The 24,249-nt window shown below is 38.5% G+C and overlaps 1 protein-coding gene across 1 annotated transcript in view; it reads left to right on the forward strand.

Annotated features, from left to right (window-relative positions):
- The window catches only part of LOC145984056 (mortality factor 4-like protein 1), a 156,556-nt gene that overhangs the window by 33,218 nt on the left and 99,089 nt on the right, over window positions 1–24,249 (forward strand). Inside the window, exon 3 of the mRNA XM_083117423.1 lies at window positions 16,862–16,957. Coding sequence (XP_082973549.1) covers window positions 16,862–16,957 — 96 coding nt within the window. The remainder of the gene's footprint in view (window positions 1–16,861; window positions 16,958–24,249) is intronic.

Genomic DNA, 24,249 nt, shown 5'->3' on the forward strand with positions numbered 1-24,249 from the left:
AGTGTTTCCAGGGAAAGACAATTTAGTTCGTGTAGCCGTGGTTCGTACCAAGGATGGAGTGTACCGCAGGGCTCTAAGTAAGATTGTGCCTCTTCCAGATGGGAAGATCAATTAAACTTCCATGATTTAGTTTGGATGCTGTGCATTCCAACGGGGGGGGAGAATGTTGAAGATTGTAAATAGTAGTGCCTTCCGCTCCTCATTTGTTTTTATTTTACTCCCGCTGGGAGCTTCTGGCAAGAACGCTGAATGCTGGGAGCGTGTGATTCGAACAGAGGCATGGTGCATGTCGGCTCGCTGCAGCGGGAGAACATTTCAGCTAGCCTACCAGATGTGGGCCTTTTTGTATTTCTTCAGTGTGCAAAACGAATTTAATTATTATATAATACCGATTCAATTAAAGGACTTGTATCATAAGCGAAATTGTTGCTATATCCGTTGTTCCAGCCCTATGGTAAGATAGACAATATGGCGTCATACCCAGAGATGCCAGTTTTCTTTCGTGTTGATACGTGGAAGGTATCTTCAAACAACACCATGAAGGTATAATTTCAGATATTTGCGAGAAAATGCGCTAAAATGAAAATGTGAATTTTATAAAAAATAACGCCATATAGTAAAAAATAAAATACACTAATTTGAAAAAAAAATGACAAAATATCAAGATCCTTACTGATTAGGCATAAATAAAACAAGAATATCAGTTGTAATTTATTGCATTAGTAACAGTGAGTCCTAACCTAATTTTCGGCATAATCACCACCATTGTTCTGGCATTTGTCGTAGCATGGCACTAAATTTTGTATGCCATGGTATGTGTGTCTGACAGCAAAGACTGGAACTATCTCTACCGCAGTGTAGCTGTCAAATCCTTGCCCTACCAGAAACCTCTTCAGTTAAACAAAGTGATGAAAGTGGTACATTTAAGGCCAGGGCTGTACAGGGAATGGTCCAAGATCTCTCACCTGAAGTGATGCAAAGGGTGCGTGTGTACTCAGCTGTATGGGGTTGTGCACATTCGATTGGCCTTCCGTGAATTGTCTGACCATACTATCACTCACGACGTCCAGTCTGCACACCTCACACGATTGCTGGTGGCTCTGTGCTAAATTCTGAGCGTGCAATGTAGGCTACATCACAGTCGGTGGGAGACTGTATGAGAGCTGCAATCTTTAACCTAGAACTGTCCTAAAACAATTGCATTGCAACTGTACCAGATTACAGCACTCTCCGATCACTAGTGTTGCGTATAGGCACCATTGGAGCTTTTTTCAGGATGCCCCTCATATATGAACTTTCAGAAGCTTTTATTATTAGTGTTTTCCTGTTTTAATGTGTGGTTAGCTAAATCAGGTACCTATACAATGCAATTCTTTAAATTCCTTGCGTTCAATTTCTAATACCTACATATGCTTTTTGTCAGCATTAATGGTATAACTGCATGTTGTCAGTTTCACAGTACTTCACTTGGATATACTCCACTGAAGCAGAAATCCCATTGATAATGTAAGGAAATATGACACTTTATTTTATTCGATTCAATTGTTTCACTTATATGCAAGAGTAAAGTTGTTTGCTTTACAGAGAAGAGAGAAGTATCTTTATGCATTGAAAAATGAGTCCGCACTCATGGTTCTTGCAGCAGAAGGTTCCAAACCTCAGTGGAAATATAACATATAATACCGAGAATGTATAAGGAGACTGATAAATTACAAATTGTATATCTTAATCACTCTTCACTCTTATCTCATTTAGTCGTAACTTTAAAAATAATAAAGTATTTTATTTTAAACTTACTGCGTATGACAAAATTCCATAATCCTTCCCTAGCTTGTGATTTGTAATAATTTTCCAAATTCACTATTTTGCAATTTGAATTCAAATCATAGAGAATAGATAAATTAAATCAATTTCATAGAAGGTAATATTGGTACTTTACAAAACCATACATGAATCTGTATGAGTTTATTATTTCCATTTGCAAAAAAACCTTAATTTAGTTTAGTTTGTAATTGTCAGGGAAAAATACAAATTTCGTCCTGGAAAACCTGGAAAAGTCAGGGAATTTCATTTCTGCTTGTTTGTAGCCACCCTGAAAATCGGAATCACGAACCTTTAGACCCTCTGTAAACCCACAGTCTCACTTCGAGTAACGTATCACTGTGTGTCAGCTGTTCATGGATGACGCAGTCATCATATGCTGTTGTTCACTCGCATTTCACCCGAATACGTTACATGAAAAAAAAATACAAAAAAAAACGTATTCCTATTTTTTATGACATCCTTACACATTGAAGCATAAGAAATTTTCGAAGTGTGATTAAATACGTGTTCTTGTTGAAGCTTGAAGTACAGGTATGAACATATTTTCAACTTCAAAAAATTCATTTATCTGAGACTGGGTTAAGGGGTCCCTCCTCCCCCTTTTCTCCCAGTATGATGGGGCCAAAGTAAAACTAAGAGCGAGAGAGTAGATTCAGTAAATTCAAGCCTTTTCGTTTTATTGCTACCTCTTCCAAGCTATTGCCCAACATTGTTGACATGCAGATAATTGTTTTTCTTCTTTGTCCAACAATGTCCCGCCAGTTTTAGCTGAAACTAGACAAAGATAAGCCAAAAAATTAAAAAAAATAGATTGTTTATCTCCATCCATTTCTGTTTTTTGAGCACTGAAATAAAATCGACAATAAGAATTCACATTATTTATGCAAGGGAAATATATTTACTTGCTTTAATTCTTGGGAGAGGTTCAATGCCTGTCAGATCTTTATCACAACTATCTTCCGATTCAGTTTCCCCATCATTAATTTGGATAACAAATCTTTCCAAATTTAAATCGTCTGTCAGGTTGTCCACTTCCCACAATTTCCGCTCTTCGATTTCAATGACATTCTGCACTGCGTCCACCAGTTAGGTGCCGAAATCTGAGGCATGGCAATCTCAGTATCTTGACCTCCTCCAACTTGAAGGTCTTGTTGTTGCACGCAACATACCCTTTGGCCTGAGCCCATATCATTTCAGTGGGATTCGGATTGCAATGGTAAGGTGGTAGATGCAACACGGTGAGCCCGGCTCTCTTCACCATTTCGTCGACAACGTATTTGTCATAGCTTGGCTTCATACGCGAAATGTGATCCAAAAGTTTCGCCTTGAGCACGTCAGTTGGAAGTATGCCTTTTTCGCTCAGCCAAGCTTAATATGTCAGCCTTCTTCCAAGCAGTGGTTGGCAACTTTTCATATTTCACACTGTGATAGGGAGCATTATCCAGCACAATGACACTGTTCGTGTCAAGTTTTGGCAGAACAGATGAAAACCACTCCTCAAAAACATCACCATTTATTTCTTCGTGGAAGTCACCTGTAGTCTTGGACACAAACATTAGGTGTGCATCGTCCATGAACCCACTTCCACTTCCAACATGAACAATGATGAGCTTCTTGCCTTTTCCTGACGGTTGCTTCATTCCGGTTGACATTCCTTCGAGAAAAGCTTTCTTCCTGGAGGTGACAGTGCTATTGTGCCATGCCTTGCTCACAGTGTGCCCTGCATTTACCCATGTCTCATTCAAGTAATAAATGTTCTTACCTGGCTTTCGCAGTTCCCTTATGGATCGGAGGTATTTTCGGCGCCAAACAACAATATCATCCCTGTTGATGAGTGCTGTCTGCCGACTTCGCTTCCCATAAACAAACCCAACATCCAACAAGAGGTAATTTAATGTGGACGTGCTAAAATTGGGGAGATCCTCATCGTTATTAACATTCGCCAATACCTTCTGCATGGCGAGTACTTCTTGATTAAAAAAATAGGAATGCACTTTGGGCTGTATTGCGCTTATTTCAAAATGAGTGTACTTGTTCACACAAGCAACAATGTTGTGTTTCTTCCCGGGAGTCACAACTTCACCGGTCGTTTTCCGTTCTTTCAACGCACCGAAAGCAGAAGACACTGGCACGCGACTCCACTCAGACACCAACTTCACCACCTCCTTCACTGTTTTCTCAGGATGCCACCGACAGAACGTTGCATAAATGTTCAGAACAATCTGCTTCTTGCCACTTTTCAACGGCTGTCCTTACCGATGTTTCTGAAAGAAACTCTGAGAACACGGAGACCTTCCTGTATGCATGGAAGTCACCATATTCGAAACTGGCGCTACTTTCTTGCTGCTCACGTGATCAGTTGTAATTTGTTTATACATAATTATTCTGAGTGTTGTAAGTTTGGCCAAGCCTTCATTTTACAAGTGTTCTCAAACTGTTGACAATCGTAGAACCTCACAAGTACATGAAACAATAACTTGCAAGATTTTCTGAAAAGAAAAGCAACACTTTTTGACTTGGTATGTAGGTGGTTTCTTGTGGTGGTGGGGGGGGGGGGGGAAACTGAGCTGGACCTGTCCAGGCAAACCCTGATTCAAATTGAATTTTCTGATACATTACTACTAGGGAAAGAAATGTTTTCCATTTTTAATACATATAGTTTTAGACATAACCTGAAAATAAAACAATGAAACCCAGTTTTACCCTTTTTTCTGAAAAGAAGAAATACCCGTTTTAGGCTTTTCCAGGGGGGGGGAAGGCAAAATGCCAACCCTGATTTACTGCCTATAATAATTCATAGTGGTAAAAAAGTTTGAAATTATTGATCTAATGATCAGATATTGATCTTTGTGTACACTTTATGTAAATTTCATACATCCACAATCTGAAATCTGACCATTCTGTTCTGGCATCCTGATTTGAAAACCCAGTTCTAGTATCTGGAACCTAGTAACTTGTATGAAATATGTGCAAATCTCCATGAAGTTTGAAACCAAGGTCCGTGAAGACTTTTCCCTACCCCGCTTCAAGAGGTCTGACCATAACAGCCCCTTTTCCACGGGGGCCGGGGATTGTAAAATTGTGACGTCACTGCAGAAGCAAGCTTCCCTCTACTTTTGACAAAGTCATTTGAAAACAACCAAATCGTGTCAATATTTTTCAATTGTTACAACAAAATATTTGATTCATTACATTGTCCACTTCAATTCTGGAGCATGCCATGGACGTAGTCATTTATCTAGAAATATATTCTGGAAGGGTTCTCGGATGCTGGTCAATTGTATCACATGTAATAAGAATAGCAAAATTGTCTTGATATTACGATATCTGCTAATAATACTACGAAAGTGATAGACTTTCGATATCACCACCGAAGTTCCCGGGTCAGAATTCCAGCCTGGGCATGGCATGCATGTTCTTCATCAATTTCATCCAATTATCACTCAACTAAGTAGACAGAAATAGATACAGAATAGGTAATACTTGTAATAATTATGGATTATTAAGTGAATACAGGCAGGGAGCAGCGGTGATTTACTCGGTAGGGCATCTGACTGCTACGAGACCAGAGTCTGATTTCCGATGTGGGTGATCTAAGGTCAGAATTTTTCCGGCCTTGTCCCTGGATGAAGCTACTCTGGGGTTCACCCATCCTCAAATAAATGGGTTCTTGGAGACAATCCTTGGTGAGGGCTAAGTTGTCCGGTGTGTGATGCTGATCACACATCTAAAATGAAGAGATCGAAGGTGTGTGTTTAATGGCACGGTGAAATGCGCAATGGGAACTGTACCATACCTATACGAATAGTAAAGAGATGGTGTAAGAATATGCATTTAACAAAACATTCCTCCTCCTATTTACTTAAAACCACTATTCTTTTTATCAGAGAGAGGTGTTCTACCTAGAAAATTAATGTCAAATTAAATAAATAGTAAAATGTGAAATTTATAGATTAACGAAAAGATAGATTGATTGATTTGTTGTCTTAAGTCCACTTTATGCACAGATAAGCTAAACATGACTGGGCTTACAGTTTAAAACGGGATCCAAACCACTATGTTTTGATTTGATTTATTTTACTTCGCTTTTCTGCCACTTTTGCCTATTTGCGAAGATGGGCACGAGTGATGATATGATGAAATTGATGAATCTACTCTCACAATCACCCACACCTGGATTCGAATCCGTGACCCTTGGAGTCGTAGCACGATGGGCTAACCACTCCACCACGGGGGTCGGCTCATGGGAACTATTACTTGTACTATTACTACTATAATAATAATAATCCGTTGCGCAACAGGCCATGAAAGGCCTAGGCATACCTACCGACTGCCGATCTCCCTCCCACACTTTCCTTCGTCACCTCTAAGCGTGGAGATCTTCAACCAGTATTGGAATAGTCGGGGGGGGGGGGGGGTGGTAAGCCCGACGTATTCCCAGCCGTTATAGTAGGTGTTCTCGACCGGATTACGCTCACTCACTCGGAGCTCCCCAATTTCCTCACGATGGTGGGTTGCCACCGGCCCTATACGTAGGCCGAATAAATTCCGACCAGAGCCGGATTCGAACCTACGCCGTCCCGCAGCGAACGATCTCAAGACGAGTGAACGCCTTAACCCGCTCGACTACGGAGGAGGACACTATTACTACTACTACTACTACTACTACTACTAATAATTAATAATAATAATAATAATAAATGTATTAAACAATGTTATTTTGTTTATTATATTATTATCATTAGTGATTTGATTTTTTCTGGGAAGAAAGGTTTTATTACTCTTTAGGTTCCTTGGTTTTTATTATTATTTGTTATGTTCATCATAAAAACTACTCTAAAAATTTTGGTATGTTCATAAATGATCGTGCAGGGTGTAAGGAGTGACCCCTTCTCAAGACACCCAAATGTCAACCTCACTGGACTACATTATTCACGGGCGTCTGGCCAGTATATTGCTCTATGGGTCTTGTGTTGTGTGCTGCCAATAAGTATTTGCGTTTGTCCCTCATAGTATATATATCTTACCACTATTTTTCCTCGTCTTCACAATTAGCCAAAAGTGGTAAAAAGTGCTAAGTAAAATAAAACAATTTGTCATTCATAATTGATCGTGCAAGAGAAAAATGGAGTGATCATGTTGTTGTTGCATCCTATAAACACAAGATCTATCACGTCTGTCACTCAGGAAATTAGGTTCTCAATTGAATCTTAAAAAATTGCACTGACTGGAATGTATATTTTTTCTAAATTTCGGACTACCCACCAACAAGAGACAAATTTCGCTCTTTCCTTTTTACCTATTGTTTACAAATTGTAACAAAGGGTGGACTTTCATGTATTATGTCGCACAGAAACTGAGTTTCACCAACAAACGGAGTTCCGGAGCGTTCCGGCTCACTTTAAACCCTGCATACTTCAATTAAGTATTTTGGTTATTTAATAAAGTACTGGTCAACTTTTCCTGGGGAGCTTTGACCCCCCCCCCCCGACCCTCCCTCTAAATACAACATTGCATACAAAAACTCCAACAATTGCATGCACATATGTCTGTATACTAAATGAAAACATTCATGCCTCCAATGCACTTCCATGTAAAGAGACTGGTGAAAGAAGGCAAGTGCTTCCACGATGACATCTCAGAATTCTGAACCGCAGGGGTTGTTAGAAAGCAGAGTTATGGCAGGACCTTCTCAGGCAGGGAGGAAGACTGATTCCATGGACCTTGGTTTGAAACACTGTAACTTGCACCATGAAATGTGTATAAACTAGATATCAAGTTTGGAAAGAAAATCAAACTACTAATACTAAAGCATGTATAGAATATTAAATACTGTATTTACTAGAGTAGCCTGCACGTTTGAATAAACTGGGCACTTGGATTTTGAATATATTTTTTAGGTCTATGCCAGTGTGCAGTCTTACACTTGCATTCGAAGGTCATATTTTTTTATAGACAGTATTTGCACATATCTTATTGTGTATTATAGCATTGGATGCTCACTCTATATCACAATTTTTGTCAGATCTTGTATTACTCAACTGTAGTCTTGAGTTGTAATCAAAAGTGTGCCTTTTTCTGTGGTATTTGTTCTCTTATCTCATCATCAATTAATGTGTCATTAATGACACAGCTAAAAATGACTTAACCCATTAGTGCATAAAGTTTACTAATAATGTTTTTTGTATTTTTTTCATAATTTTGGTACTCAGGAGGTGCAAATATGAAACAAATACCATAATTTCAGTTTTATTGTTGGTAACAATGGAACTACGGGGTGTGCAATATATTGCACGCTATGCATAGTTAACATGTGTATTGTTTATTCACATCACAATTAAGAACTTGGTTTCAACTCAGAACATTTTTCACTGAAACCTATGACTTTACTTAATACTACAAATTGTTACAAGCTTTAACCATTTGCACACTTTAACATTTTTTGAATAATAACAATAATTATAATCATATATTATAACTGGTTATCAGTTTTCACGTGGTATTGTAGGAAACACTCAGGATGGAGTCCCACGTTACATTTGTTACATACGTATTTAGCTCTCCCTGAACACTTTTCATTTGCACATCTCCTGACTTTAGGTATTTTCACCGGCCAGTGATTCATCCTGTCATACCGCTCATCGACTAATGGAGTTGCTGCTTGCTTTCCCTGGTGTGTAGCTGTTCCAAACATTTTTAACAAAGCAAGAGCTATGAATCTTCGAAAAGAGAGAAGGGATTCTGTACTGTTTCTTGAATTCACCTTTTTAGCCAAAATCCAAGCGTTGAAAACAGAAACATCCAAAAAATATGCAAATATGAGCCACCACCACTTTTTCTGCCTAATTCGTGTGTGGTAGGCAGCAACATTTTGGTCCATTTGGTCCACTCCTCCCAACCCTTTATTGTAGCGAGATATAAGAATCGGTTGCCTGACTGTAATTTTTGCTCTTTTTGCCTGAGACCAACGATTGGCTTGGCCAATTGAGAGTTCCTCAGAGTTTGTAGCTAGGGTAACGACGCTATTGTCATTCCACCGTACAAGATGTACATCATCACACGAACAATAATCATGCTCTCCTCTATCCTTCTTTCTCATGTCCTTCTTTTCCACTAGAGTGCATTTCATTGTTCTTCCATCCTGTATTGTCCCTGTAGGGCATATGCCATATGCAGATGGCTTTTTCATAAGAGCTACAGAGGTGAAATAATTGTCAAAAAAAACTTTATGCCCTGCATTTGGAGGAATATCAGCTGATTTTATAAAAGATAACACAATATGTATAGGCCGCAGACTTCAGAAATCCCCAGAGGAAATAGTCCGGCGGAGTGAGATCGGGAGACCTGGGTCGCCATAGTGGCTTCGTAATGATGCGCCCAGGTAACACAGATTCAAACAAATCTTACATGGGTTGCGTGACTTTTTGATCACTCGGTAGAATTTCGTGCACATTCAACCTGAAAAAAGGAAAAATTTTATTGAGAAAAAAGAACATATGCACGTATTGATAAATTAGTGTTTGAAGTAAAAAACGAGAACAGTATATGCCCTCTTTATGAATAAATTTCATTATTTTCTAACAAAAAACAATAACAAGCTACATACATTGTTGTATAACAAGGCTCAACAATTACATAAAGAAATCATGAAGGAAAAGCTAGTGTAACATTTCAAGCAGAATGCAAGCCACAATCATGAAACAATGGCTTTCAAAGAGGTTGCTATGCATAGCGTACAATATATTGTACACCTAACTTTTATTGTTTCCAGATATCTATGTAAACCGATTCTTTGTGCAAATATTGACTGTACAGTCTTAGAAAAAAATACCTGGGCCACGGGACGTAGAATTTCGTAACGTCTTAAAGCCTGTTGTTTATGCAACCCAAATAACAAAATATTCGCTTAAGTTTGCCTGGTGATTCTGAGTTCTCGGGAAGGATTGAACTTTGATAGCATGAGTCACATGACTCGTGCCCCAGCCACAACAAACAGCTGGGTGCTACGATGCCTCCAGAAGAAAATTTCAGGAACTGGTTTCTTGACAAGAGCTACTCGTAAGGAAATACTATTCTTTCAAGTGATATTAGAGTCATTGTCAAGAAGGTTCGCTGAAATGATGGTTCTCATCACAGACCACATGCCACACGTTAATTGTTTATGTCCAGTTCATGCACTGGACCTACAGATTAAAATGGGATCCGAACCAAATGCCTCTCTATTTGGTATTGAATTCGGAAGCCTTTCATTACATGGCGAAGACGTTACCACTACGACATCAGAGAGGCAATGGAACCCCTTGAGAAAGAGATAAGCGAAAATTGCTACGTGACAAACCATATTTGCCCGTAAATTTTAAAAATAAGACAATATTTTGTACTGACAGTTTCGAACCGTGGGAGAGGCATATATTTTTTTGTACCATCGTCCATTTCATGAGTTTATAATTCTCCCTCACCGAGACGATTAACGCGAGTGGTAGAAGAAAAGCGAAGTAAAATAACTGAAACAGAAATAAAAGGAAAAAGCGAAATAAATTTTATTCATAATATTCTGCAGTCACTTGAGTTGTATTCACGGGATGCTATCTTTAAAGAAAGCCGTGGTCTCTTCCTTGTCTTTTTCGCTTCCTTTGTGCTCTTGCTTCCCCCTGTCACGATTGGTCTAAAACTAATTAATGCGACGTTAATTAAACAATCCAAACAACGAAACAATGCACAATCAACTGCACAAAACAACATTCCAAATGTTTTCGAATCGGAAAACAATTGAGATGCTGTAATATGACTTAAGATGCAGTAATAAAGTGGGAATTCGGTACCGTATAGAATTAAATCGGTAGAGATGTTCGATTTGATTGGATGTTTGTTATTTAGATTTGCTATTCTTTCACTTTTGGCAAATAGCGACGATGAAGATGAGTGATGCTGTGATGAAATTGATGAAGGGACACTTACCAAGGACACCCACGCCCAAGTCGAGATTCTAACCAGGGACCCATGGCATCGTAGCGCGCTGTGCTAACCACTCCTCCATGGAGTGGACATTATAGCATATTTTGTGTACTCAATTGGGATCAATCAATGGAATGAATAGGCATATTATATGATTAATAAATTCATATCATAATACCACGTCATATTATTCGGCACGAAGTAACATCAGAGATATTCAATCTTGCATTTTTGCCTTTCAACTAATTCTTTGAATTCAGGTTAATCACAACAATAAGATAAATTATGAAGCAAATGATAGTTATTACGAATTACCTGACAGAAACAACATTAAGCAGGCTCGGTGGTCAAGCTCATTAAGTGATTGACATTCGATATCGTTGCCAAAGTTCCCGGGTTTGAAAACCGTCCTTGTCGGGGGTGTTTGACTATTTCGTCATCCATTTTATGTAATGGTCACTCGTCCTTATCGTCGCGATCATCGAACAGGGAATAAAAATTATAAAAATAAATACGATGGTTGTTGAGTTGGTGTTTTTTAAGTCCACTTTATGCACTGTAAGACTAATCGAGACTGGACCTACAGTTTCAAGTGGGATCCGAACCACTTGTGCCTCCACCAGGTATCGAACCCGGGATTACAAGGCGACGATGCTACCACTGCGCCATCGGGGAGGCCCTAATAAATACGATGGAAGAGTACTTATTTCATCTCTCATGAAATCTACAAAACCGGAATATATAAAATACATGTATATTCATTCACATACATTTTCGATTTCTTTATTTAACTAATCGAGACCGAGAACGGGAGAGCAATTTTCAATTCGATAAACCGAGAGACGGAGACACTATCAAGTCTCGTATCTTCTTGGCACCTCCGTAATCGAGTTGTTCTGTTTGTCATTGGCTTTGTATTGGCAATTATTGTCATTATTCTTCCCCTGCAGGTGAACCATAACAATGAATTATGATGAAATGAAGCAGATAAAAGGGCAAGAACAAGAAAGTCATGCCTGTTCGGGACTCCAACCCAGAACCTTATGTAACGAGATTTGAAATTCTGGAGAGGGCATCCGTGTTTCGCTTGGTTTTCTCTTTCCTCTACTTCTCTTATATTATCATACATGTATAATAAAAATGGATCTGATACGATATGTTGCGATTCATAATTGTGCTGGTTAGATGCTACAGATGTGAACTCCAACCTGCAATATATTATTCCCTTTTGTTTCGTATCTGGTTGAACATGAAATTTTCTTACACTGTGACAATTTCTTTCTTAGTTTTGGTTTGGTTCACAGATATGCCAATCTGGACTCGACCTTCAGTTTAAAGTGGGATACTAACCACTATGTGCATCCACCGTGTATCAAACCCGAGATCCACTGATTACAAGGCGACGACGTTATCACTACGCCATCGAGGAGGCCCCATGACAAAATGTTATTCACTCGATCTCTACCATAATTTATTTCAGGATTTACATTTTCGTTTTCTTCTTCTTTTTTCCTTTTGTTAGCTACTCTTATACAACTCTTTTTGCGTCTTCGAATTTCTTCTTGTTTCAGGAAAAAATAATACATGCAGGCTGTATAAAAATCCCCCGTTCAAATAGATAAAACGTTCATTCTCGAGAACTAATTTACATGTTTATTACTAACGTAACCATTAGGAAACTATTGAAATGTTAACTGATATAACTGCAGATGAAACAATACTTACAGCCACTAACGAAATATCTATTCTCGTGTAGCCTCACAGAGAACAAGTATCTGGTGAGTCATTCGCTCTTGCTGACTACGGGCGAAGGTCACTGAACCAAAGGGTGGTGGCAAGCAAGCAGGCGTCTGCTCTACCAAAGACGAGGTCACGTGTTCCTGTTATCAATGGCGTACGAAATAAGGAGGAACACAGCTATCTGACGTATGTTTTGGTCCCGTCATTGCACGTAGAACACTTTATCGTCGTTGCCTTGAAGTTCCCTCAGGGCACTCCTACGTAAAGGCTTCTCAGCTAGAAGGATATCTTCCCCATTGAGTGGAGGAAAAGTGGGTGCGTATAGAGGTCCTTCAACTTTCGTATTATTTTTCATTACAGAACCCGTGCTGTATCGTCGACTTAATTCAATCTATCCGATGTAGGTTTTAGGTTCTGTTTCTGTTCGGTTATTTCACGTTGTCTTCCTGCTTATGTTATTCGCGACGAAGGTTCTGGATTCGATAATCTGGACAATAACGGGATTGTGTTGGTTGCTTGATTTGGTGTCTTAAGTCCACTTTGTGTCCTGTTAGGCTAATCGTGAATGGACCTATAGTTTAAAGGGGGATCCGAACCACTATGTTCCTCCACCGAGTATCGAACCCGGGATCCCTTAATTACAAGGTGCCCACGATCCCACTGCGCCATCGGGGATTGTGTTCGAAACGAATGAATCAAATTTGAGTGAGTGAATATGCAACCATTGGAAGACTATTGAAAGAAAAGCTATGGGAACCTGCCAGTTTTTCTACTGCAGACAGGAAACCATAAACATTGAAGATAAGCTTATATTCTATGAAACCTGACGCTATGTGCTCGAATACTGGCTAAATATAATCCATAGAGGCATAGCAACGTTAAACAACCTCTTATATGATACACATAGGTTTAAAAAAGGTCGAAATACAAAGATTGTGTGCGCCTCACTGATGGCGTAGTGGTAAGGCCTTGTAATCAAAGGGTCTGGGGTACGATACCAGGTGATCGCACATAGTGGTTCGGATCCCACTTTACACTGTATGCACTTCAGATTAGTCTATCTGTGCCGGTGACTCAGTCGGTAACGCGTCTGACTACCATGCTATAGGCCCCGGGTTCGATTCCCGGCCGGTTCAAGCCCGGGAACTTTTCTAACGTTGGAAGCGGCCCCAGAGCCCACCCAGCGTCGAATGACATGGGTACCTGGGGGAAACCCTGGGGGTAAAGGCGGTCAGGGGCATGATGCTGATCACATCAGCCCCACTCACGAACGAATCAAGAAAGTGTGGGGCGGCGTGATGCTGATCACATCACCCCCACTCACGAACGAATCAAGAAAGTGTGGGGCGTTACCCCCACACCCCCTATATGCCTTCATGGCGTAGCGCCAAGCACAGGTGAGAACTGTACCTTTTTTTTTTTTTTGCATAAAGTGGACTTACAACAAAATTTAAACTTGCGATAAAGATTATGATAAGGTATTAAAGAATTGGGTCTAACACATTTTTTTTATTGTTTACCAATGACATTGTTAACTAATATTCTTAATTTCAGTTTCAAGATGAAATCGGCTACGAAATAAAAGGAGTGGGTTCATATTTCTGTTACGAAATTCCACTTTTGTAGTAGACCTGTGCCACACTAAGTTGTGACAATAAACAAATCTGAGACACTTTCAAAGTATTAAATTGCTATCTACGTATTTGGGAAAAATCTTTCAATATAATACTTCTTTTGGACGCGTCAAATCATAGTATTTAATTCCTGTTTTAGCAGCTTTAAGAAACCTGATTTTTTTTTGGGGGGGGGGTTACAAATGCCCTTTCTGCTCCCGTCAAGTTACGCCTATGACAAACAGGAATTCAAAGTAAAAGACTGTCCCGACTAAATCGGGAGACACGTCTGATAGATTTACAATTGGGAAAATCATAATTAAGCGTGTAGTTGAAAACAACCTATTTTCATATATTGCATGCAGCTCTACTTTTTCTGCAATGTGGATCAAGAACTGGGGACGTGGAGAAGCACAACACTCCACGTAACCAATAGTCACGTGACCCTCTTTGCTTTCCTGTCATGTTGACCTAATCGTGGAACACATTTCTCGGTGTTAAGACAGGCAAAATCACCCGATCATCGAAGTGTGCAATATGTGTTGCCTACCCTCCTGCATTACTTGCTCCTATTAAAGCCTTATGGGGAAGAACTTTTTTGCATGACTGTATACAAACATGCAATACACAGCTTCCTGGAAAACAAAAAATAGTTACATAAAATGTAAAATAAAATTTATAATTTGAAATTTGCTTACCCAGTGCATGTTACTTGAGAATATCTTTGAGCCATTATTAAAACTTCTTCTTCTTCTTTAGCTTCAACAATCACAATTGCCAGGACGTTATTAAAAATGTGATTCTTGATGTTCCAAAAACCGTCTTATACAAATAAAAAATCATTTTAAGAATATGATAGAAGAATAGAAGAATATTAATGAATGTACAATATATTGCACACTATGCACTAATGGGTTAATAATAACTTTGGAGAAATATTATCCAAATAATTTAGTTCCTTATGGCTTTTGTAATTACCTAGATGCAGGAATTAACACAGCTGTTTGCACTGTTTAATTAGTCTTTTAAATTTTACAAAATGGTGGATAAATAACACTGCACAATAAATTTGAAGACATTTTCTGTCCTTTAGATGTGATTTGGACTAAACAAAGGATACAGAATTGAAGTGTGAAAACCGTATGCTTCTGTCACGCATCAATTTCATTGGACAGCCACCTGATGCATTGCTACAAGTATGTGTGATAGGCATATTACAATACACTGTACAGTAAGAAAACACAGTAACAATACCTACGAACATGACGTTGTGGAGCATTTACGCTTGTACATATCTGTAGGGGTCTCCCTGATGATAGACCAATAATAGTCAGCAAGCATACTGCTGTTCCAACGTCATTCAAACACAGCAATGTCCTGGTGGAACCTTTCCCCCATGTTCATCACTGACTGCTCCCAGGTTTTTCGAGGAAAAGCCCACATGTGAGTCCAGAAAGTGTAATTTGAGCTACATGTGGCACCTCATGATATGAAATCAGTGCACCATGTCACGAACAGTGACTTCATATTTGTGTGCTTTGACATTACCCAGGAAACTAGAACACACCAACTTGAATGCCTGCCATGCTTCATTTGCTGGGTCAGAAAGTGTAGAATCAAATGGCTCCAATCTGTGCGCCAGCAAACACACCTTCCTTAACCTTTGCCTCACTTAAGTGTGGGAATTTTTTTCCAGGAGTACCTGAAAGCTTGGCCTTCTCGGCCTAGTGCTTTGACGAAAATTCTTATCAAACCAATCTTGATGTGTAATGTTGCAGAAATACATTCTGATTGATTGATTACATTAAAATAGCTTCTTCCTCGTTGCCGCATCCCAAATTTTGGGGCTTCTCAATTAGATCTCGTGATATGTTCTTGATGCCTGTAGTAGTGGCAAGTGTTTATGGACGTAATGATTATCTCGTAAAGTGTTTATGGACGTAATGATTATCTCTGTCCCGACTGTCCCACTCACAGAGGAAGCAACAGCATTTCATGTAACCTTCTTGCATACATCCTGTTGTACCATTCTTTGTAACACAGGAGAAATACACTTTCGGCTATTGTACCATAAGTTTCTTATGTAACTTTCAAATTTTGTGTTACACTGAAACAAATTGCAGATTCGTTTTTGTCATGCACAAATACATTAGAATCACACATTTTTATCTGAAGGACAAATTTAGTATTGTGCAGTGTAATTGAATAAGTGAATATTTAACCCTGTATGCTATTTCCTATATTTTGCTTGTCCAAGCAAAGATTAAAATCACACTGACTTTTCATTACTAATGTATTATTAATATATTATGTATCATGAATCACAATTTTTGGTTGATTGATTTGGTGGTACTTCAGTATTATATGGGCTACCTCATTTGTCTACGTTAAATTTCATTCCCCTCGCAAAGGTGAGTCATTCAGTTAGGTTAGGTTATGTTATATGAGTGGGAATACGATTTGGAGGTAGTCCATATAATACTAAAGTATCGATTTGATTTATTTTACTTCACTTTTCTGTCTGAAAATGAGGATGAGTGATGAAATGATAAAATTGATGAACACTGACAAAGAACACCCATGCCCTGGATGGGATTCAAACCAGAGACCCCTTGCATTGTAGCACACTGCACTAACCACTCTGCCACTAGGGGTAGCAAGCATTCTTGTATAATTGTTGTGCCCAGTTTTTCTTTGAAGTAAAGGATATGAATGCTGTCTTATTTCAGGTATGATGAATGGGTCCCTGAAGACAATCTTTTAAAGTACAATAATGAAAATGTCAGGAGGCAGCGAAAACTGCGTGAAGAAAAAGAAGCTGAACGGTAAGTGTATTAGTAATATGATATATCCATTACTTCTCATAACACACACACAAATACATGAAATATGAATGGACCAATACGAAATTTTTGCTGAACCTTTCATGAATGACCTGAAAGTGTTTTTTTTCACCTCCTTAGTTAATCAGGGTGACTACTCACTGGAAATTCCTTGAATTTTGGGAATTCTCTGAATTATTGGAGCCAGGAATTTTGTGTGAATTCTTCTGAATTTTTCTCCATAGACATGTTCTGTGGAATTTTTCCTAACTTTTTCAAGGCCTGGGTAAAACTGGCTCAAGTGCATCAAATGTGATAGGAACTATGTGGAAGGGTAACAGTAGGGAACACTGCAGGCAAAGTACCAGCTGTCCCAGAAGTCGCCGAACAAAGTGTTTAGGACTGTATAACTGTAAAGCTAAATGGAATGAGATGAAATGCTTTCTTCGAAGATAAGGCCCTGTATGGTGAGAAAGTTATGTGATACAAACATATGAAATATCATGCATGATTTAATAATAAATAATTAAAATGTTGCCAGAAACTAAAAAAGAATTTCTGCAAATCTGCAATTATTGACACACACAACTCACTGAAATAAATTATTGCAACATTTTTCAATGTTGCCAAACAATCTGGATGGAATTCTATTGAATTTGACAGAAAAAGTATGTTAATGAAGTCTTACAAACATTGCACAAGGGTATGAATGAGCTCGTCCCAAATTCCATGTTTTTGCAATATTATGAACCACACTGGCAACACTTTTACTGTCAAGTGTCACTGACAGATGTGTTAGTTAGCTCTAGCAGTTAGCTTGGACCTCTGTCAAGATAACCCCATTTAAACATTAGTCGAGTGGTGTGTGCATCGTGAAGTTGTTCGCGATTGAAAATGTCAGTGTACGAGCCAAATTCTCGCCATTTGCGGGAGGTTCTACTTTTTTGTTTCAATATGAAGAAAACTGCGGCTGAGGCTCATTGAATGCTCTCCACTACGTATGGTGAGGATGCTATAAGTGAGAGAACCTGTCGTGAGTGGTTTCAACGCTTCAAGAACGGTGACTTTAACGTCGAAGACCGGCATTGTGGTGGAAGACCAGCTCGGCATCATGTACTATGAGCTGTTAAAACCAAGTGAAACAATCACAGGTGCTCGTTATCGAACGCAATTAATGCGTTTGAGCCGAGCATTGAAGGACAAACGGCCGCAATACAGCAAGAGGCACGACAAAGTGATTTTGCAGCATGACAACGCACGACCCCACGTTGCCAAAGTGGTGAAAACGTACCTGGAAACATTAAGATGGGACGTCCTACCCCACCTGCCTTATTCTCCAGACATCGCTCCCTCTGATTATCACCTGTTTAGATCAATGGCTCATGAACTGGCTGACCAACACTTCCGATCTTATGAAGAAGTCAAAAAGTTGATCGCCTCCAAAGATGAACAATTTTTTAGACGCGGCATTCGTACGCTGCCCGAAAGATGGGAGAAAGTAGTGGCCATCGATGGACAATACTTTGAATAATGCCTGGGTAAGCAATGTTTTTCATTACAGCATCATATTTTTGGGGAAAAACGGCGGAAGCAAAGTTGTACACCTTGTAGAAAATTTTTGATACAGCTAAAAAAAAAAAAAAACAAGAAAAATAACTGCAAAACGTATATTTTTAATTTTTTCTAAATTCCCTTTTAGGTTCATATTTATAGATGTAGCAGTAAACCACGTTTGTTACAACCTGTCATGTTTCCCATGCTTCAAATAACTCTTGGTGCCAATGAGATACTAAAAAGTCATCTGCTAGACACTGAGGAGTGAATGGAAGCCAGAAGAGAGGCACTTATACAGATGCTGTTGCCACATTATGGTGTAACTCTCAATTGCTTTGTTGATATCTGGAAAAAGCTTCTTTTGTAAGTTAGTCTTATGTTGAATTGGTGCATTCTCACACATCTTATGCGTTGTTTCGGCTTCACACATCACAAAGTTCACTCAGTCTTTTGTTGGCAATGCTGCGTGGTTTCTGCTAGAAATGCCAATGATTGGCAAGCACGTGAAAGTTGACAGGATGTACCAAATGCAGTATAATTTTATTGGTATTACATTGATATTTCTATATTGGCTAATGCTGAGGGAGTGTCAAATCCCTAGTTCTTATTAATTCACAGGTGTCCTTTTTTATTATTATTTATTCCACTTCACAGGCATATCTAAATTTTGCAATTGCTTCATTTCATGTTAATATGTGTCTTATTGTTATAACAAAAACTGGGTTTGTACCTTTAAATTTTGTGGCATGGATGTTCTATTAAGAAGAAGCACCATGCAGGTGTTGGTATTTGAGCTGGTCAGTCCAGGTTTCGGCTAAATATTATACACAATTAAATTCTATAATTTTTGGTCTTGTGAAACACACCAGCCATAAATTTTGAAGTACAAGAAATCAAGACACTTTTTTATGTAGTTGAACAAAAATATGTTTAATATACATTACTCACATGAACCATCATACACGATATGTTACTGCGATAGCTAAATATCGGAGCACACCAAATGAGAGACAAAAAACAATTGTCACCTGCTGTATTGTACACACAAAGGAAACACTGATACATTTGAATTAAAATATGTTACTGATAGGTTGTTTAATCTTACCAATGTTGCCTTGCGTATCGAAAGTTACATTTTTAGTTCAGAATTTCAAGTACACACACTGGTAATAAACTAACACACTACAAAAATCAAACCTACTTGTCTGTAGGATGAAGTAAAACTTAAGTACCTAAAAAAACCTATTTTGATTGATAGATTTTAGGTTTATGCACCTTAATGAAGCCTTTTTTTAGGTTTTTATATATTTTTAAAGGTTTTACAGGATTTTTATGTCACTCCGAGGCATTTCCTTTGTTTGATCGCAAGAAAATTCGATGACGAATTTTTGAAACCTACTATCTGTCGATTTCCCTTCCTCCAAGTCCATGGTAATTTTTCAAAGCTCTAAACAAAGCAAAATGTCTGGTGCCTCCGTTTCCTGTACAATCCAAAGTGCAAACTTCTGATCTGTGTGGTCGTGCTCACTTTCACGTCACTTCAGTGCTTTGTGGCATTCACACCTTGGAAACTAACTTTTCATTGAAGTTTGCACCACTGACTATGTTTTTGTTGAAAGATTATTTTCAGCATTTATAAGATGATCCTCACAGACAAAATTGCGGAGTTTGACTGTGGATAACATGAAAAAAGATAGTTGCCTATCTATAAAACGATGAGTGGATTTTTTTAGCAAATTTCGAATGGTAAGTTCTGCAACTGCCATAGGGTTAGGCAACACACATAACTAGGGAAACAAATTTATGGTAAATAAAAACTGAGAAGAGCGGTAAATAAAATGTTAGGCCAGTGGTATATACCAGCAGTGGAAAAAAAATGGCACACACTTTTTCATTATGAGAGGAAACAACATACAAAAGAGCTATAAATTGATAAACTACTTCATTTTTATATACTGTACACATACACAAGTACTTAGCTGTCCAACCAAAAAGAAAACATGAACACAAAATGACTTCCATTTCTAAATTGCATATCTAAAGTGATTTTTTTATTGTATGTATTTAAAGGATATCCTAGCTGTCCAACAAATAAAATAATCACTACTGCACATACACAACCACATGTTGAAAATCGCATGATGATAAACAAAATTCATTTATGACTGAACACAAATGACACCATTGTTTCCCTTCATGTGCGGGAACAGACTAATCTTATAGCTGCTACAGCTAGCAAGTTCAATGAAACTGGAAGTTGAGTAGACATTTGGGGGAAGAAAGGAATGCAGCTTGACAGGGAGCGAAGTTTTCGAACTGAGATTATGTGCATGGGAAATCCCAATTTGCAGCGTCTTCCTGATGTGATCGAAGATAGAACGTTCTTCAGCTGCAAGTAAGTGGTAGGAAACTTTTAGCAAACGTTTTGTTACAAATCGACAGTTTGCGCGCACAACCTCGATTGCCGGTTTTTGCTTGTTTTCACTTAATTTGATGATATTTCACAGTTATTTCGAGAAAAAGCTTTCATTTTGTGGAAAAAAACACATTTCGCATTACTTCGCGAATAAAACTCGTGCATATTTCATCATTGGGGGTGTAGTTACGTGCAGAATGTTCAAAATTGCATCTTTTTTTCACATTTCATGATTTTGCACATCGCGAAAATTCAATGTCCCTACACATAACGTTATGCAAGATACTTCGTATTTCAGGATATAGATGTCCCATTTTCATTGCTGGTGACTATACCTAATCAGTCAGGATTTTTTGAGCTTCACTTAAATTTTTAGGACTTATTTTACAATTTTTAAAATCTTTCTTAGGGTTTTTCAAACCTATTTTATGATTTTTAGAACCTATTTTAATAACCTAAAAGCAGAGTTTTTAGAATATAAAAATTCGAGGTCTACATAGCACACAGTATAAAACTAGATCGAAACTGGATTGTCGACAACTGCTGAGAACTGTGAAAAACCATGTGTCCTCAAGAACACCAAATTTGCTGTTATGTTTCATCCAAGGGTGGATTGTCCTCTCCCATTGGTCACTTCACTATAGTTCCGCCCACATCGGGGCTGTCTTTAAAACTCTACGGGGCTTTCATGAGTAAAACTCAGGTTTTCTCATCTAAAACATTGGTCTTGGGGTGAAGATCCAATGATTGAGAGAAATTCTGGTTCCCGTGGGAAGATCATTGGATATCTGCTGACAGCTGTTTCATGGCAAGGAGTGGGGACTTGTCATGACCGTAATGAAAGGATGGTCTTATGTTTTTGCCTCAGTGTCAGCAGAGGCATGCATATTTCATTATTAACCGATTATAACACCATTATGCCTTGTTTCCATGATTATGAAAAAATATAAATATGCTGTGAGAAAGCTAGTGAGAAAATGGAAGGAAGCCAAGGAAATAGAGAAGAAAGGTGAAGAAGACACAATGAACTGGAATGGGGGACTGAAGTTAAACAAAGAATGGAAGAAAGTGTTAGAAAGAGTGGAAAGGACAAGAGAGAAAGAGGAAAGGAGAAGGGAGAAAAATGAAGGAAAAAGAGCGCGAGATATTCATTATGAATATCTCTTCACATTCTATATGAAAGTAATTATGTTTAGCCTTTTAGGTGAAAGTACAGTTGGAAAGTGAAAGTCACCTGCTAGAAAGTTCCTAACAACTTTCTAATAGTCTGGAGGGAGTAAAGTTTGTGTATATATAATGCCCTTTTTGTGTATCTTGTTACTTTTGTACTTGATACAGAGTCGGATGAAGACCTTGCTAGAAGGTTGAAACGTTACGTTTAGTTTGTTTTTAATAAAATAAATTACTGCCTTGGTCAGCATATTTATATTTTTTCATATTAACCGATGCACGAAATGTGAAATAACATACTGTAATGTTAATTTTGCATGTTTCTGAAATGCAGGAGGTGCATTTTCCTACCTACTATGTAAAATTCACTGCATAATATGGACTAAACTCTTAAACATTAAGTTTACAGTTTACTAACTGATGCCACAATTTCTGAAGTCTAAATTATCCTGAGAGTCATGCAAATTACAGATTTTTTTTTAATTCTACTGTAATAATTTTACAAGTAAAAATATACTGCTTTACACAGAAATAAACTTAATACTCTGATAACAACATAAATGTGCTATTGAAAAGGAAATGCATATTTTGTTTAATAAGTATAGTTTTTTAAATCAAATTTGGTACTTTATTCACCATTTTAACACCATAATGCTATTTTATGTACCACTTTTGATCTCAAAATGTGCCTAGTTTTTTTTTTCCAAAATATTGAACTTTTATTTACTATAAATATGTGGTCCTAAGTATCAGATATTCAGCTTGTTCTTAATCAGTATCACCCTTATTAAAGAGCAGTCTTCCTATTAGCAGAATTCCTGCACTGAATTCTGCTTTTGTGCTCATATTCTCTTGCCCAACATTCTCTCACAACTATTTTGATGTCCAATATTTCTATGGTGTGTGTTCTGATTAATGTGCTTTTTGCGTTTACAACTTGTGTACCTAATATTGCTCTCTTGGAAGATTATTTCTTCATTTGATACTTTTGTGGATTGTTCTCATATTAAAATATAGATAATAAGGATGGGACAGATTAATCGGTACTCTATCTGTATTAGCTGATATAGGCATATTAGTGTATCAGTTTATCAGTACACACACACACACACAACATATATATACCTACATATACAGGGTGCTCCATAAGTATAGAAACACCCATCTAGAACATTTAGGGACACTGAAATATGAATAAAACAGACCCAAACATGATACAGAGAAGGGGGATACCAGATAAAGTATGTGTCGAAAATGGCGGCCATCTTGAAATATGCCATCTTGGATTCAATTTCAGTATTTTAAATGGGAAGGTGGGCATGCGATATATGAAAAGTGGCTAGAATTCCAACTCTTTGAGTGGCAGTGGATGGATGTGCTTGAATAGAGCTCCACGCTTTCACCCCTCAGCTAGCCTGGCATTCTATTCTCCACTGCTGTACATTGCCACATCTTCCGCCAGGTCAATAGCTTCACCATGTGGATCTTCGGGGTTGTTTCATGTCCAAGCCTACACTATCAGGTGTTTCGACCAAAGTGGAAGAAATAGGCAAAACTATGGAAGCATTCGAGCAACGGCTTGATGAGTTGCTAGACAACCATGGATCTATGCAAGAAGATGCTGACCTCTGCAAGTCACTCCTGAACCTCAGAGAGGAGTTTGTGCAATTTAAGAGTTCGACGCGCGACTCCATGACAGCGCTGCAGCGAGAACTAGAGAGCATGGACAAGCAGATACGCACGAACACCATTGAAATGGATGACCTAGCGCAGAACTCTAGGAGGAACTGCATTTTGCTGCATGGGGTCCCCGAAACCACCAACGAAAATGTGGACAGCATTGTGTTCCAGACTTTTCAAAATAAGCTTCAGTTGCAGCACACCAAGCTCGAGCACGTTGACCGGTGCCACAGGCTTGGCCCTCCGAAAAGATCATCTGCGGAAGTCTTGAGATAGGGAAAACGCAGTGAAATTTGTAAGCTACCGCTCCAGGAACGAGGTGTGGAAGTCAAAGAAGATGCTAAAGAACTTGTCCCTATTAATTACAGAGTCGCTAACTCCCTACAGACAGAGGGTTTTGCAGGTGGCAAAGGATCGCGTAGGGACACACAATGCCTGGAGCCAAGACGGGTGCATTTTCGTATCTCACAAAGGC

The sequence above is a fragment of the Lepisma saccharinum genome, chromosome 2 (genome assembly GCF_977018435.1).
Source record: "Lepisma saccharinum chromosome 2, izLepSacc3.1, whole genome shotgun sequence".
Lineage (NCBI taxonomy): Eukaryota > Metazoa > Arthropoda > Insecta > Zygentoma > Lepismatidae > Lepisma > Lepisma saccharinum.